Source organism: Balaenoptera borealis, assembly GCF_965194805.1.
Source record: "Balaenoptera borealis genome assembly, chromosome: 11".
Classification (NCBI taxonomy): Eukaryota; Metazoa; Chordata; class Mammalia; order Artiodactyla; family Balaenopteridae; genus Balaenoptera; species Balaenoptera borealis.
Window position 1 is genome coordinate 47462776 of NC_138868.1, and position 16190 is coordinate 47478965.

General features: G+C 41.2%; 1 protein-coding gene across 3 annotated transcripts in view; it reads left to right on the top strand.

The window, feature by feature from the left end:
• The window catches only part of NRIP3 (nuclear receptor interacting protein 3), a 41446-nt gene extending 26524 nt beyond the window's left edge, over nt 1-14922 (top strand). For all 3 annotated transcript variants that reach the window (XM_082341641.1, XM_082341642.1, XM_082341643.1), the window contains 6 exons: nt 7582-7743; nt 8297-8379; nt 10240-10379; nt 11356-11408; nt 11524-11618; nt 11918-14922. In XM_082341641.1, the coding sequence (XP_082197767.1) occupies nt 7582-7743; nt 8297-8379; nt 10240-10379; nt 11356-11408; nt 11524-11618; nt 11918-11933 (549 nt within the window). In that variant the 3' untranslated portion in view covers nt 11934-14922. The remainder of the gene's footprint in view (nt 1-7581; nt 7744-8296; nt 8380-10239; nt 10380-11355; nt 11409-11523; nt 11619-11917) is intronic.
• Nucleotides 14923-16190: the final 1268 nt, after the last annotated feature.

Genomic DNA, 16190 nt, shown 5'->3' on the forward strand with positions numbered 1-16190 from the left:
ATGTCCAAAAGGCCACCAGAGTACCTGCAGCACCTATCTAACTAATACTGTGTATCTTGAAGTACACCTGGAAAGTAGAAGATAGCCCTTGGAAAGGCAATATTTCAATAAACAGAAAAATAAACCACTTAAGCATATTTACAAAGCAACAGTCAAGGAATGGGAATGCAAGTAGTACAAACTATGTAATGTACGAGTACTGAAGGGATTCTGAAGGAAAGAACTGGATGATATTAATCAAGAAAGGCTTTTTGAAGAAGTAAAGTGTAGAGATTTATTCATTTGGTATTATGCTAAGAGCTGGGGATATAGCTGTGATCAAGACAATGAAGGTCCTTGCCCTTGTGAAATTAACACTCTAGTGGGGGAGTGAAATAATAAACAACTAGATAAGCAAAATAATTCTGGACTTATAATTACTCTGAAAGGAATAGTGGGATATGTTAGTAACTAAAGAAGTGGAGTGCCTACTTTAAATAGTATGGTCAGGGAAGATGTTTTTGAGGAAGTGATATTTGAGCTGAGACTTGAAAGATGAGATCAAGCTACCTATTTGAAATATTAGGGGAAAACATTTCAGGCAGAGGGAATGGCAGGTACAAGAGCATTAGAATGGGAAAGAGTTTTTGAGTAAGGAGGTGTGGATGAATAAAGGGTAGAGTGGTGTGTATATGGTAGGTATGTGGAGGTTCGAAAGATAGACAGGGACCAGATGGCACAGAGCCCTATAGACCGTGGTAGGAAGTTTGAATTTTGTCTGAAGAACAATGAGAAGCCATTGAAGGTCTTTTGAGTAAGGGAATGTATTATCTCACTTATAATTTTAGAAGCTTACTCTGGTTGCTGTGTAGAGAATGATTTGGAGAAGGGTGAAGGAAGAGGTGGAAGACAAGTTAGGAGGCTGTTGTAGCACAGATAAGAGATGATGGTGGCTTGTATTAGATTGGAAGCAGTAAAGATGAGGAGAAGTAGATCGATACCAGATAAGTTTTGGAGGAAGTAGCAACAGTACAGATCTTCCTCGACCTACGATGGGGTTACATCCTGATAAACACACTGTAAGGTGAAAATATTGTTAAGTTGAAAATGCATTTAATATACCTAACCTACTGAACATTGTATTTTAGCCTAGCCTATCTAAAAAGTGCTCAGAACACTTATATTACCCTGCAGTTGGGCAAAATCATCTGACACAAAGCCTATTTTATAATGAAGTGTTGAATATCTCATCTAATTTATTGAATACCGTATAGAAAGTGAAAAAACAGAATGGTTGTATGGGTACAGAATAGTTGTAAGTGTATCAGTTGTTTGCCCTCGTGATCATGAGGCTAACTGGGAGCTGCAGCTTGCTGCCTCTGCCAGCATCATGAGAGAGTGTTGTGCTGCGTATCACCAGCCTGGGAAAGGATCAGAATTCAAAGTACAGTTTTTACTGAACGTGTATTACTTTTGCACCATCACAAAGTCGAAAAATCATAAGTTGAACCATTGTACGTTGGGGACTATCTATACTTGGGATGGAAGTTTAGGAAAAGAAAAGAATCAAGAATGGATGGGCGTGTAGTGATGCCATTTTACCAGGTTGGTGTAAAGGGAATAATCCAGAATGTTAAAATAGAACAGGACTTTGGAGCTCAAACCTCTTTTATTACTGATGAAGAAGGTGAGACTGAGAGAAAAGTAATGCTTAGAGAGATTAGTGATTTGCCCAAGGTAGTATGTGATAAGTGCTCCTTTTGCTAAAGTAGAACGCCTTCATGGAGGATTAAAGATAAGACTGGGAAGGAGGATGAATTAGTGGAAGATCTTAAATGCTAAATTGAGTATTTTGTGTTTGATACAGCTGGAAAGGGAGCCACTGTAGGGGAAGGAGACCATGAACATAATGTTTTAGGAGATTATTTGAACTTAGCAATAACAGCAGAAATGGAGAGGAAACTACAAGGTGTTAAAGAGGCAGAATTTCACTCACCAAGATGGAGAATACTGGAGAAAGTACAAGTTTTGTGGGAAAGTCAGTGGGACAAGTTAAGTTTGAAAGTGCCTGTGGGGTGTCTAAGTGGAGAAGTTCAAAGAGGCAGTTGGTTCTATGGGTCTGAAACTCAGAAGTGAGGGCTGGGCATGAGATGGAGTCTTCATCATAAGGGTAGTAATTTATACAATGAAAGCAGATAAGATTGCCCTAAAAGGTTTTGTAGAGTGAGGAAGGGACCTAAGATAGAGCAACAAGGAACACTAACATTTTGGAAATGAGCAGAGGCAAAGGAGCCAATAAATGAGACAGATGCAGAATAGACAGAAAAGTGGTTTCAGAAGCCAGTGGAGGAGAGTTACAAAAAAATGGAATGTTGAGTTTATTGAAGCATTGTTTCTAATGGCAAACATGTAGAAATAATCTACATGTCCATTAGTAGTTAAGTAAATTGAGGTATGTTTGTACCACAGACTCATAGGTCTATAGATGATGTGCTATTTTAAAATGCATAAAGTAGGGCAGATGTAAAAAAAATAGGTTCTAAGGTGGTTGGTTATGGGGTAACCTGACATTACATCTGCCTAAGTTACATTGTTGATGTGTGCATGTACGTGTGTGTGCACACATGTATGTGCATGTGCACACATGTACACACACTTCAGTTTTTGCATGATTTGGCAGACACTGTTAGTTGGCTAAATCATCACCCATTTTCAGCCCTTTTCTATCTACCTGACTCTTCTACACAGAAGCTAAATTCATCCAAACCCCCTTGCAGTTAGAAGTGGCTGTGGGAATTCTGACCAAGAAGATATAGGCAGAAGACTGCTGAGGGAACTTCTGGGAAAGCTTTTGCTTTCCTGATAAAAAGGATAGATGGCACAGAATCCCTTCCTCCTTCCTTAGATGTGGATGTAATGCCTGGAGCTGGGGCACCCATCATATGACCATGAGGGAGTATCCAAGAGAATTACGGAAACAGTAGCCCTGAAGTTGTTAAGCTGCTGAATTAATGCCAGCAGCTGCCTACCTCCAATCTTCTTGTTATGTGAGAAAAAAATACACCTCCATTTAAGCCATCATAAGTTGGCTTTTCTTATGGCTGTATGCTTTCTTAATGTATAGGGTATATTTTTAAAATTTACTTTTTATCAAAAAAAACATGTATATAATTTAAAACTTAAAAAAACTTAAACTGTTCCTTAATTATCTTATACCTTCCCATCATGTCCCCTCTCCTACTATATTAATATTGTAATATGTTAATAACAATTAAATAGCTATTTGGGGTCAAATCAGCATTTACTGCTTACATTATTATGACTATATTCATATTATTCACAGCTGAGTCAAATACTATACCATAATTATGTTTCCTTTCTCATACAAATATTTATTTTTATCAAAATTAATAATTGCCTAGTTTTTTCCCTTTGTTTAATTTTCTATATAAAATTTAAATCTCCTCCAAGTACCTTAAAACTGCAGATGATCTAGCAGGTTCTTTTTTTTTTTTTCTTGGAGACATCCTTCCTGGAGTGCTCTATCCTCCCATTTCATTTTGGACTGGTTGCTCTCAAAGCCCACTACACAGCCAATATCCTGGACTTTTCCTTCAACACCATTTTCAGAATTTCCCTTGTTTCTCTTCTCTATTGTATACTCTATTTCTTGGATCCTATGCTTTTTCTTTGTTTGTTGGTTTCCCTTGCTTTTGTGGAGTATATCCTTCAGAAGCTGCTTTAAGGATTCTTGGGAAATAACTTTCCTGAGTCTTAATTGATAGCTTGGCTAGGTTTAGAAATTATGTGCTGTCAGATTTGTTAAAAGTATCATTCCATTGTCTTTTAGCTTCCATTATTACCACTGAATAGTCCTATGTAATTCTGGTTCCTAATCCTTTGTATTTGAAATCATCTTTTTCTCTTTGGAAACTTTTGGAATCTTTGTCATCCATGATATTCCAGAAATTCTTGATGATGTGAAATCTTGGTTTGGGTCTTTTATCTTTCATTATGCAAGGCTCCATGTGAGCCCTTCAACTCATATTCTTCAGTTCTGGTATAGTATGGCACTCCACCCTCATTCTTAGCTGCTGTAGGAATCTGTTCTAAGCCTAGCCAAACTGTCAACCAACCAGAGTCTTTTGATTTACTCTTACAAAAAGAATAAAGTTTTGGCATTCTTCCCAGTTGTCTGGATCAAGTAGGGGTCTTATGCAGGCTTTATACTAATCTCTTTCCAACCCTAATCATACCCTCCATTTGTAGAGGTTCTAATACCTCTAATTCCTCAGCTTTTCCAGGGTTTTAGTTTAAGTAGGAAAACTGCTTTTACAGCTAGACCCCCAAATATAAAATAGTTCAAATATAATAGTTTATTTTTTCTTAGGTAACAGTTCTAGTGGAAAGGTCAACAAGACAGCCCTCTTCCATGTAGTCATTTAGGGACCCAGGCTGACAGTGAGTGGCTCTTCTGTCTTCAACATGTTACCTCCAGGAAGGTTACCCTAAGGGTCATCTCCATTCCAGCCCGTCACAAGTGGAAAAGAATATGGAGGAGTGTACACAGGAGAGGTTTACAGGTCAGGCCTAGTGTGTCACTTCTACTCACATTCTGTTTGCCAAACTCAGTCATATGGCCTTGCCTAACTACAAGGAAGGCTGGGAAACATAATCTAGGTATCTGTCCAGAAAGAAGAGGAGATCATGGATTTTAATTAGCAACTGGCAGTCTCCGTGACTCCAGTGTTCCATGAAGTAAAATGGTGTGAGGCACTTAGCTTTCTCTAGTCTAGGTCAGTTACCAGTTTTTCGTCTGCTTTTTAGATTCCAAAATTTTGTCAAAATCTCTTTTTTTGTTATTGTTGTTGCTTACTTTACTATTCTCTTTGTTCTTGTAGGTTTAGGCCTTTCTTGTTCCTTGACTATCATTTTAGTGAAATTTTCGTTGGGAGCAGAGGTAAATGTGCAGTTACGTTGTCATTTAAAACATGAGGGCAGGGACTTCCCTGGTGGTCCAGTGGTTAAGACTCCACACTTCCAGTGCGGAGGGTGCAGGTTTGATCCTTGGTCAGGGAACTAAGAGCCCATACGCCATGTGGTGTGGCCAAAAAAACAAACAAACAAACATAAGGGCATAATTAAATGGCTACAGAAAAGCATCTCTGAGGTTCATATGAGTTTATTGGCTGTGAATTTTCAACTCCCGAACTATACTATGAAGACTCCTAGTTATAAAAATGAATGAAAAGAATTATATGTACTGACATAGAAAAATGCCTTTCATATATTAAACAAAAATTTAAAAATTTAGAAGAGTGTTACAGTATGATCCTGTTTTTATTTATGTTTGTAGATGTATTAAAATTTTTGGAAGGATATACTTCTAAATTTAATGGTTGTTCTTTGTAGGGAGTAGAACTGAGAAGGTTTGAAGGGTTGCAGAGACTTTCCCTTTTAATTGTATATACTAAAGTGACATTTGAATATTTTATATTGAAGATGTATTATGTTTGAACCTTTTTTGGGTTACTAAATAAAGGAATAGTCAGCAGGGCCGAACGCCCTAGAGAAGTCAAGTAAAATGAAGGCTGAAATATGTCTGTCGGATTTGGAAATTAGGAGATCGTTATTGGTGTTGTGGGATCAGAAGTGATTTTAGTGAAGAAAATATAGGATGTCAGGAAATAGACTAGTGATTTCGACCGTTTTTTAAGACCGTTTAAGGCAGGGTTGTGATTAGGACGTGGCACTGAGGAGGCAGGGTCTGAGGGTTTGTGGAGGAGTTTTCTTCCCAGTGTGGGAGAACTTTGAGTATGTGTATAGCCTGTGGAGAAAGGGTAGAGTAGGAAAATTCAAAGAGAGATGACTTCAAGGAAAACGATTTCAGAACCTTCCTTGTTTGCCTGATCTGTCCAGTGATGATTAGACTCCTCTCAAGATTCAGAATAACCAGGTAAAGTGGTGTTGGGCGAGACCACTGTAGAAGGAAAGCCTCGAACTTTAGGTTAGGAGGGCTTTGTTCAGATGGCCTTTGAAGTCCCTTCCAGTCTTCAGTTCTACAAATCCAGCTTATCTGAGTTGGTCATGCTAAGCATGGACCTGACAGAAACAAACACCTGCTTTAGTATGAATCTAGGCTTATTAGTGAGAGAGATAAGAATGAAGAATTTCTGTTTCTTTTGAGGAGCAAAGCATTCTCCCAGGGTCCAATCAGGAAATCAGAGTTAGCACTTCCTCCAGCTCCTTGTCAAGTTAAGAAGCTCTCATTTTCTTTTAAATGCCCCTCTCTCTCCTTTTCCCAAGGATACTAATTTAAAATCTGCCTTGCCAAGAATCAGTGTATTTTGGGAAACCATTTCTTCGCCTCACCAGGGTTACAGCGAGTCATGGCTCTGACTCCATTCTTCCTCAGAAATCTGTAATATGGTGGAAATGAAGACCTCCTGCACTTCTACCCCCTTCCTGGGGAAGGTTCTAGGCTCTGGACTTCTAGGAGTAACTCTCTTCCCCCCTAGAATTGGAATGCCATCTAGTATGTGTCACATAGAAACTTGGGGTTAGACTCCATCCTTTGAGGAATTTTTAATATTATTGTAAACTAGGAATAATATGCTTTTGTATAGAAATTTCTCAGGTCAAATGACTTTAAGAGGTGGCTTACACTTCCTGGAGGCCACTTTGAGTAGAAACAATAGAGCATAGATATATCTGCCCTAGTAACTCTCCTAAGCTCTATCAAAGAGCAGACTTGATTTCATATTCCTCATTCTTCTCCCTAACCTTAGGTATCCTGGCACAGATATAAGGTCTAATTAAGTCCCCTGCTTCTTGGTCAGTTTCTGTCCCTTTTATACTCCACTTTTGGCCCATTGAAGAGAGCGGGAATGGATGACAAGCACATGGCAGGAGGAGCCTTATGCTCCTTGAGGTCCAGAGGATAACAGTAAGGATGATTCCTCTGGGATCTGCCAGGTTCTAAAGTGTGTCTCCTAAGAGGGTTATGCAGCAGGTATGAATCCCTGTCTTCCTATCTCATCCACCCATGGATAACTCAGCCCACAGGAGAGCCAAGTCACCAAGGCACATGTATTTGGGTCCAAAGGATAATACTGTGAGGGAGTGAGACTTGAAATAGAAGTACGCAGAACTACTGAAAACCAGTGCTAAGAAGGTTTCTTTGGCCTGTGAGAATTAGCTTCCCTTTCTATAAGTCCCCTGGAAAGATACATTTATTCCACATAGACTATGGCCACTTTCCTCCTGAAATGCCCTTGTAAGGGAAGGGAAAGCAGAAAGCCCAGGTAGTACAAATCACAAGGGTCCCTTAGTTCTCTTTAGCCATGGACTATCAGCCCTGTCCGCATTTCCCAGGGTCCCACATTGCTCTTTCATTCACTCAGGGTTGCCTACTGCAAATTGGTTTATAGTTCCTGCTCTGATAATACCCACGAAGTCCCTACTTGAAGGAAGAATAAATAAGAAGCAAAGATGGAGCTCAGTTATGGGCAGCTCCTTCATTATTTCTGCAGCACCTGGGGGACAATGAGAGAAGGGGGAAATGACCTGTCATTAAGAAGCCTCTGCTTTCTTTTCCTCAAGCAACCTCATAACATTCTGCAGAGGCGTCTCATGGAAACCAACCTGTCAAAGCTCCGAAGCAGTCGTGTCCCTTGGGCCTCCAAGACCAACAAACTCAATCATGCCAAGTCTGAGGGGCTAAAGAAGTCTGAGGATGATGACATGATTTTGGTTTCTTGCCAGGTAATGTTCTGAGAATAGCTTTTCCAGGTTTTCTGGAGAATAGGATTTGGGCCCATTATCCCAATAATGGGGCCCTCTTCTCCAAATTGTAGAGAATGTAGGTCTTATCATGGAATTCATAAATGAGTTTTAAGGGGGGCACTCCATGCAACACTGGAAATATATGCAGTAATTTGTATGCATGTGCATCTTTGTGGGGAAAAGGACTAAATGTTTCATCAGATTTGCAAAGGAGTATGTGATACACACACACACACACACACACACACACACACACACACACACACACACACACACAAAATTAAGAGCCACTTGGTGTATAGAATGAAATACCCAAAGTCCTTTGGGATCCTCTGTAAGCTCTAGATTCAGCAGGAAAAAGAACCCCTCAAAGGAGACTCAACAATGGATAAAGATGGGACACTGCCAACCCATAATTGTGAGGATGCTCTCCAACCCTGCCTTTCATATGACATCTGCTGCTTGCTCTTTGGATCTCCCTTCCCTTTTGCTTCTCTGGCTCCTATTGAACAGTATGTTTTCCTCTCCACAGTGTGCTGGAAAGGATGTGAAAGCCTTGGTTGACACAGGCTGTCAGTATAATCTCATCTCTTCAGCCTGTGTGGACAGACTGGGGTAAGTAGCCACTTGTGCTAGAAGTCAGATGCTAATACACTCTTTGCTTAAATTTATTTTGAAGTCCAGGCTTTCCATTAACTCCCACCAATTAAGTTTTGAGCAAAGACCTTTGGGCTCTGGAATGAGAAAGTATGAGATCCTTGGCTCATTGCATGCCATGCCCTGATCCTGATTTGTGCCCTGCCCAGACAACAAGTTAGAAGGATCTGCCCTGCTGGTGTACCCCAGAGAAGTAAAATCAGGGATGTGGTTGGCCTTAGCTTACTTGGGGTCCTTCTGGAGACCACACTGCCTGTCCCAAGAAGCATCAGTGAGACCGTGGAATAGAGCTGCTATTGCTGTTGGGCCTGAACCATCACAGGGGTGATTAGTACCTTTCCTCCCTGCAAATAACAGGTAAAATCAGATCTTACTGCTGCCCCTGCTGGGGACTGGGTGTGAGGCAGACATCTCATATATTGAATATCTTCAGTTCTTTAACAGCTGGAATTGGGTTCTCCCTCTTTTTTAGTCAGAGAAAGCCATTTTGTATCTTTCCTCCTTTTCACTCAATCTGTACTTTTATTTCCTTTCTTCTTCCTTCTCTTTCCTCCAAAGTACTAGATGGGCCCTGAGATCTAGCCCAGAAATGGGAGGATCAACCCAATATCCTTTTCCACTTCTCTAGCCCTAAGTACAACAAAGCATTCCCCAGCCTAAATCTCTGTATTGAAACAATCACTAGGGTAGATATAATGGCCCATTTTAAGCTACTTTCAAAATATCCCTATTCTTAGGCAGGGCTTGCACAAGTCTTGATTTGTATAATCAGTGACCTCTGCCACATGTTCTGTTCCTTCTCATTTCTAACTTCTCCTCGCCCCTCACCACCACTGTGACTCTTTGAAGCTGGCTCTATGGGTTTTGTGCATTGTTGTTTAGGGCGGTGGATGGGGTGGGGTGGGGGGGGAGTGCAAGGACACAAGTGCTCCTATGAGAAGAATCCTGAGCTTTTTATGTGGTGAAGAGATGAGCTATAGTGCAACATGATGTTTCCAGAAAGACTAATAATGTCCTGGTGCATAATTAGGCAGAAGACTGCCATGATTCCGGAGGAATTAATAACCGTCTGTAAAATTGCAATTATTTTTCTTTTGGATGGGGTATAACACCAGAAGAGAGGAAATGGAGTAAAGCAGAAGTATTGGCACAGAAAGTCCATAATTAAGTATTTATCCACCAACTCATAATAGCTCGGTGCTAGCTGTTCCAATCAGCTTACATAACTGTGTGAAACCTTGGTGCTGTTCTTGCCTTCCTCCCCTAGATAGACAAGTTAAGTTAATTAGGACTTTCTCCACAATATGCCTTGCTGATGCCAACATCAATGCACTTAACAAATAAGTACCTGCCTCCACCATCCTTATAGCCTAAGACTAAATGATGAGGATAGACTGAAATAGACAAAGAGAAAATTAGACACTGAACAAAGCATCTTCTAAAATTAGGATTTACCTGCCTTCTCTGAGATCTGTTACCCACAGATGGATAAAAGGATATGTTAACTAAATTGCCTTGCACATAGGTAGGGATGTTGAGATGCAGAAAAGGGTTCTCTGAGTGTGTCAACTCTCATATTCCACCAGTGCAGATAGTGACATAGCTTTTTGAGAACAGGAGCTGAATCTTTAGTTTTTTATATCTCCTGGCATGTTTAGGATAAAGTGCTGAAACAAGAAGTGTAGACTAGCATTTTATTTTGGTAAATTAACCCAGGAAATCTCTGGAAAATTCCAGCTGTGTGTCAGAAGGTAGGCATTGCCAGATTCCACCAGAAACTTCTGCCAAGGGGATTCTGGTATTTCCTCTCTTGTGCAGACTCAAGGAGCATGTCAGATCTCACAAGCATGAAGGAGAGAAGCTTTCTCTACCCCGACATCTGAAAGTAGTGGGCCAGATTGAGCACCTAGTGATCACACTGGGCTCCCTCCACCTGGACTGCCCAGCAGCCGTGGTTGGTGAGTAGAATGGGGGACTGGACCCATGGACCCCTAAGTTAAACCCTCTCCCTCCTTCCACCAAACCTTCATGGGATTTTATGCCTGTAAATATTGACTTCTTCAAAATCCCAGGTTTCCACTTTTTTGTACTATAAATCTTGTCCCAGTTTTTGCCTTCTGAAGTACCAGATGGGCCTTGAGCTACATTCAAGACATGTTGAGAATCACTGAGAGAATAAAAAAATTCAAGGGGTAAGAAAACAAACATTTCTGTGTGCCAGTAAAAATGGCCCCTGAGAGCTTTCTGTGGGCTAGTTGGAGGTAGAGGGCAAGATCCTTTTACTCCTTTGCCATAAATCCCTTCATAATTTCCCACCAACTCCTATACTTTCCCTCATGTACTCTATTCTAGAGTACTCTAAGTTCCTGGTTTTTGTCCAAAGGCCTTTGTCCTTTAGAGTTAAAAAGACTTCAGTTTGAATCTTGACTCTATCACCTTTTTTTTTTTTTAATTTTTTATTTATTATTTATTTATTATGTTTATTTTTGGCTGTGTCGGGTCTTCGTTTCTGTGTGAGGGCTTTCTCCAGTTGCGGCGAGTGGGGGCCACTCTTCATCGCGGTGCGCGGGCCTCTCACCATCGCGGCCTCTCTTGTTTCGGAGCAGAGGCTCCAGACGCTCAGGCTCAATAGTTGTGGCTCACGGGCCCAGTTGCTCCGCGGCATGTGGGATCCTCCCAGACCAGGGCTCGAACCCGTGTTCCCTGCATTGGCAGGCAGATTCTCAACCACTGCGCCACCAGGGAAGCCCCACCTTTTAACTATAATGATTTGGGAAAATTATTTAATATAATAAATGCTCAACAGATGTTTATTGGATGGATGGATGGATGGATGGAAGGAAGGAAGGAAGGTAGGTTGCATAGAACCTAATGGTGATAAGGCTGACTTCTAAACCAACATGAAAATGGTTAAATCTTAATTTTTTTTATTAGAGGACAATGAGAAAAACTTGTCCCTTGGTCTCCAGACTCTCCGATCCCTGAAGGTAGGATTGATTCTACATTCCCATTGGTACTTCTTCTCTGAGGCAAGGGTCCTCTTACATGGAGACCCCATAGTGGGATCATTGACGGTAACCAGTGATTCTCCTTTGTTTTCAGTGTATCATAAACTTGGATAAGCACCGGCTGATCATGGGGAAGACAGACAAGCAAGAAATCCCTTTTGAGGAAACAGTTTCCTTGAATGAAGACAAGTGAGTGCCCAAATGGGTCAGGTCAAGTAAAATCCATTGGTCATTAACTGGAGGGGTTCTCACACAGGATATTGGGTTGTATCCTGCTTTTGACCTTCGGTCATACCACAAGTATACCCCTCCTCACCCCCAGAGTTCACAATCCCACAAAACTCTATAGCCCACATTTCAGAATGAGCAGTGATGATACTGCATAGAGTGGTGGGAAAGATGAGTAGCTTTTAAACTAAAATTGTACTTGCCTTCAGTCTAACTTCTTTGAATTTGGTATCATTTCTTTTATTTCTTTCTCATTTCAGCACTTCAGAAGCATAACTACAGCCTGCAGCATGTCTGCACGTGTGCACACATACCAGGTTGACAGATTAAGAAAACTGGGTTTGAACCAAATGCAGTAGCAACTTGCTTTGGACCAAGTCCTCCCCTCTAATAGAAGCTCCAGGGGGTCCTTCCCACCCAGACCTCTCTAGATTTTAGTCTGTGCTTAGAGATCTTGTCTGGTTATAGCCATTGTTTTTTACTCCTTTGATCACTTAATTTATAGACCTTTTTGACACTGCCAGGTCTCACTTGTGGCCTATTTCTCTGCTTCTTCAAGGAAATTGCTTTTATTAGTCAAGTATAGGGACTGCCAGGTTCTATTTCTCCATAGATACACTTGCTTCTTTTCCTGTAGTTAAAGTGTCTGACCTTTACCTCCTTTCAGCTATTTCAAAGAGATGCAGGGTACCTATGGCTCAGAATTAGAATTTCTTCTAATTCATTCATTGATTTCTCAAGTATGAATTAATCTGAAAGAGCCCAAAGAAATCATCTAGTCCAACCCTTTCATTTAAAGGTCTGGAGAGGCAATTGAATTGTCTAAGCTCATATACTGAGTCAGTGGCAGAGGGGACCTAGAATTCAGACCTGACAAGCCAAGGCCAAGGCCATGTTCATGCTCATTTGTTGCGTCAAGCCTTGAGAGGAGGATGAAGGGGGGGGGCGGTTTGTAAAAAGGCAGGGTAGGAGAAGGCTATGCTTTGGGGATGGATGCCAGAGGATCTGGGTAGCCCTCTCTCCTGTGTGCTAAGCCCACTAGAAGTCCCCTGACCCAAACTGTCACATTTAGGTGCTTATCTTGGTGCCTAAAAGCCATGGGTATAAAGATGAATGAGGTGGCTTCTCACCTTGAACGTCTTGGAGGGGAGGAGGAGGAAGGACTCACAGACAGAAGAACATTAACCACTCTCTGAGATGGAATTGAAGGCTTCAGTAAATAATCTGGGCATCATTGTCAGATGTTGATAACCCCAAGATCCAGTCAGTATTTCTGCCTAGCCTGTTATTTGTCTGCATCAGACTCAAGTAGCTGGGAACAGGAGTGGGGAAAGGAGATGAAAAAACCCAGAGCAGGTCCAAAATAGAAGGATAGAATCAGTTGGTGGGAAAGCCTACCTAGGGAAGCATTTCTGGGATGGGGGCCAGGAATGAAACTTCCTGGCAGGGAATTGATGGTTGGGAAGCTCTTCAGTTCTGTCCTGGTATAAGGAAAGAGGCAGGGCAGGAGCCTGCCCAAGAGTTCACAACAACTTTTTCTGACTCCTCAGTGTTTCCTGACCCCTCTCAAAGAGGTCATGGGGTTTCTTGAAGCCTTTCTGTTGGGGTGTCAGTTGGGCACATAGATACCTGTAATGGAATCTCCCCTTCAGTTTGGTCAGAGATGTGCTCAGAGAAGTCAGAAAAATAGCCAGCTGTGGATGTCCCTTTAAGAGATTCCCAAGTCTACCCTTGGTTCATAGCAGCAGTTCCTCGAATATTTAATGATCCTACTTCAAACTTTGCCAGATCCCACCAACAATCTTGTCTAGCGTTAAGCAACTGTCTCTATCAAACAACTCTTTGGAACTCTGAATGTTTTCAGCTTTTCAGAAGCTCCCTAAAGACTAGGAACTTGGTGACGTGACCCCCATTTGAACAACTAGGCAGCCATACTGTAGCCAGTTGTCACTGCATCACCCCAGGCCCCCTTCTTATCAGCCTCTACAGAGAAAGCAAGATGGAAAACTAAGCACAGCCACAGTAGGGGAGGCCACATCTGAAGCTCAGCAGGGGTGATCCCATGTTACCAGCCTTCAGTACCCCCTCAAACTACCCCCATTTTCTTACATGGGGGCACCTGCACCTTTCCACTGAGGCCTCTCCACTCTCCTCCCTTACCTATCATGGAACCACTTTGGCCTGCTTCTCATCCTAGGACTGAGTTGAAATACTTCACCTCTTCCCTAGTAGAAAGTTCCACTCTGAGCCTTGACTCTTGGCCACAAGTGAGGCATGTTAGAAGTTCCTTGGCCTGGTTTATCCTTATTTGGATTCCCTGTGGACCAAGTGAGGCCAGGAATTCTCAGGTGTTAGAAAGATGCCACTGATTTTGACCCTTCGAGTTCAGGATTATATGGCATCAGGGGGTTGATCAGATGGCCTTTAGTGATCTTTCTGGCCTCTGAAAATCAGTCAGTGACTTTCCAGTTTTGGAATAGAGACAGTTGGGGTGATCTGAGCTTATGGTATCATAATCTCACTCCATGCAGTCAGATCATTTGAATTCACTAACTGAATAATTGTGCTTTAAACCTCAGGCTTGATAGAGGTACCTAAAGATGTCTAAAGGTAATTATAGGAAGTCTTGAGCCTCATTAATTTTCTTTAAATGCTTCCAGGTTGATTACTCTGATAGCCCATATCTCCTTGATATTCATGAGGAAGCACTGGGTCCACTTTTCTGAGGCTGGCTAGCTAAGCAGGGAAGGTCACTTCTTCCCAGAATCCTAGAAAATTCTCTCTGGTACCTCTGATTGAAGGTGTGGGAAGAGAGTGTCTACTCAGGTCACAGGTCTGAAAACAGGCGGTAGCAAGAAGTAACCCTGTAGAACTGTAACCCTCTCATTCCTTATTAGATGTCCAAATAAAACACAGGGAGTTTGAAAAATAGTCTTTGTCGTTTGGTATTTCTATGCCTGACATATTTGAGGAAAAAATGTTTTCTGACTTTTCTATTTCCTTGCCCTGCACAGACCCCACCTGGTAAGATTTTCTATTCCTTAGCTCAAAGTGTCTATAGATGGGTTGCTTGGTATGTCAGCTGCCCTTACTCTTGTATAATAGAAATATCTTTCTAGGCTGGGCACATGGAGGAGACGAACTGGATTCCTCCCTCCTTCTGTTGCCAGGCCTCTGCATTGGCACTTTATCTGCTCAGTGTTTCTGGCTGTGTTGAGTTTATTTGTGAGATTAATGTAACAATAAAGTGAAATCTTCCCCTCTGTGTGCTTGTCTGACAAAGTCTTTGTGTCAGGTCCCCTGGAAGATGGGGGAGCCCAGGCATAGCCCAGCTGCATCTGTGTTTCTCTTAAAGGATCTTCTGAAATCAAGGCTTTGTCGTCCTCATTTCCTCCATTGCTACTAGCCCTTTTGCTCCCTCTTACTGGCTGTATGTCCTTGGGCAAATTAGTGAACCTCTGTGAACTTGGCTTTGTAATCTATAAAACAGAAGTGATAATAGTACTTACTTTACAGTATCAACTGAGATAACCTGTGTAAAGTGGTTGGCTTATGGTAGTCCCTCAAAGATTTAACTGTTTGTGAGAACAGTCTTTTATGGTGGATCCCCAGTGTGTGAGAGAACATTTACTTCTAGAAATTTTATTTACGAATTTACTTTTTATAAATAGATTTATTTATTTAGAAAGGAAATATTTATTTGGTTCCAACAAATAAGAGGTTTGGGAAGGGGAAGGGTTGAATGAACCTTAATATATAGTTAAAGTTAAGGTCTAAATGACATTGCAAATAACTGCATTTTACAGATGATAGAAACTTACCTTTTAAGTGTTAATATTTTTAGTATTTAAACAGTGTAGTTATTAAATAGTCAACAAGAAACATTCTATACCTATGACAGTGGTTATCACAATCTAGAATTATGCTTCTCCTACTACTCAGATGATATTACCATTCCACCTCAAAAGGTTTTCTGTCCATTTATTCTAAATATAATAAATGTAAAAAGACTTAACCAATCTGACTCTTAAACAATGAGCAACAGAATCAAGATTCATAATCACCTTAATAGAATGAAACCAACAAAATTGTTTTAACAGAGTTTAAAAAATACATCCTGACTTCCATTTAAAAAAAATCTATTGCACTTGCACAGTGGGGGAGAACTTGGATTAACAGAAATTCCTGTGAAGATGATATTGGTGTTTAGTTGATTGCACATTCTAAATGTAGAAGTATCAAGGACTCTGTGTGTAGGAGATGTCATTTGTAAGACAGGGATGTATATATAATCTGTGGAACATCCAGAAAAGGGCAGTGGTAACCTCATTATGGTCTTCAGAGTTGTCATGTGGAAAGTGTTCTTTCTGGCACCAGAAAGCAAGCATTTCCAATAGGTGGAGGTTGCAGAGAGGCATATCCTGACTCAGTTGGAGGGAAGCATCTACTTTAATCAGGTACTATACTAATTTATACAAAGAAGGTAGTAGTGTTCACAGTTTTGCAGAAGGAAAAGCTAAGGCTCAGAGTAGT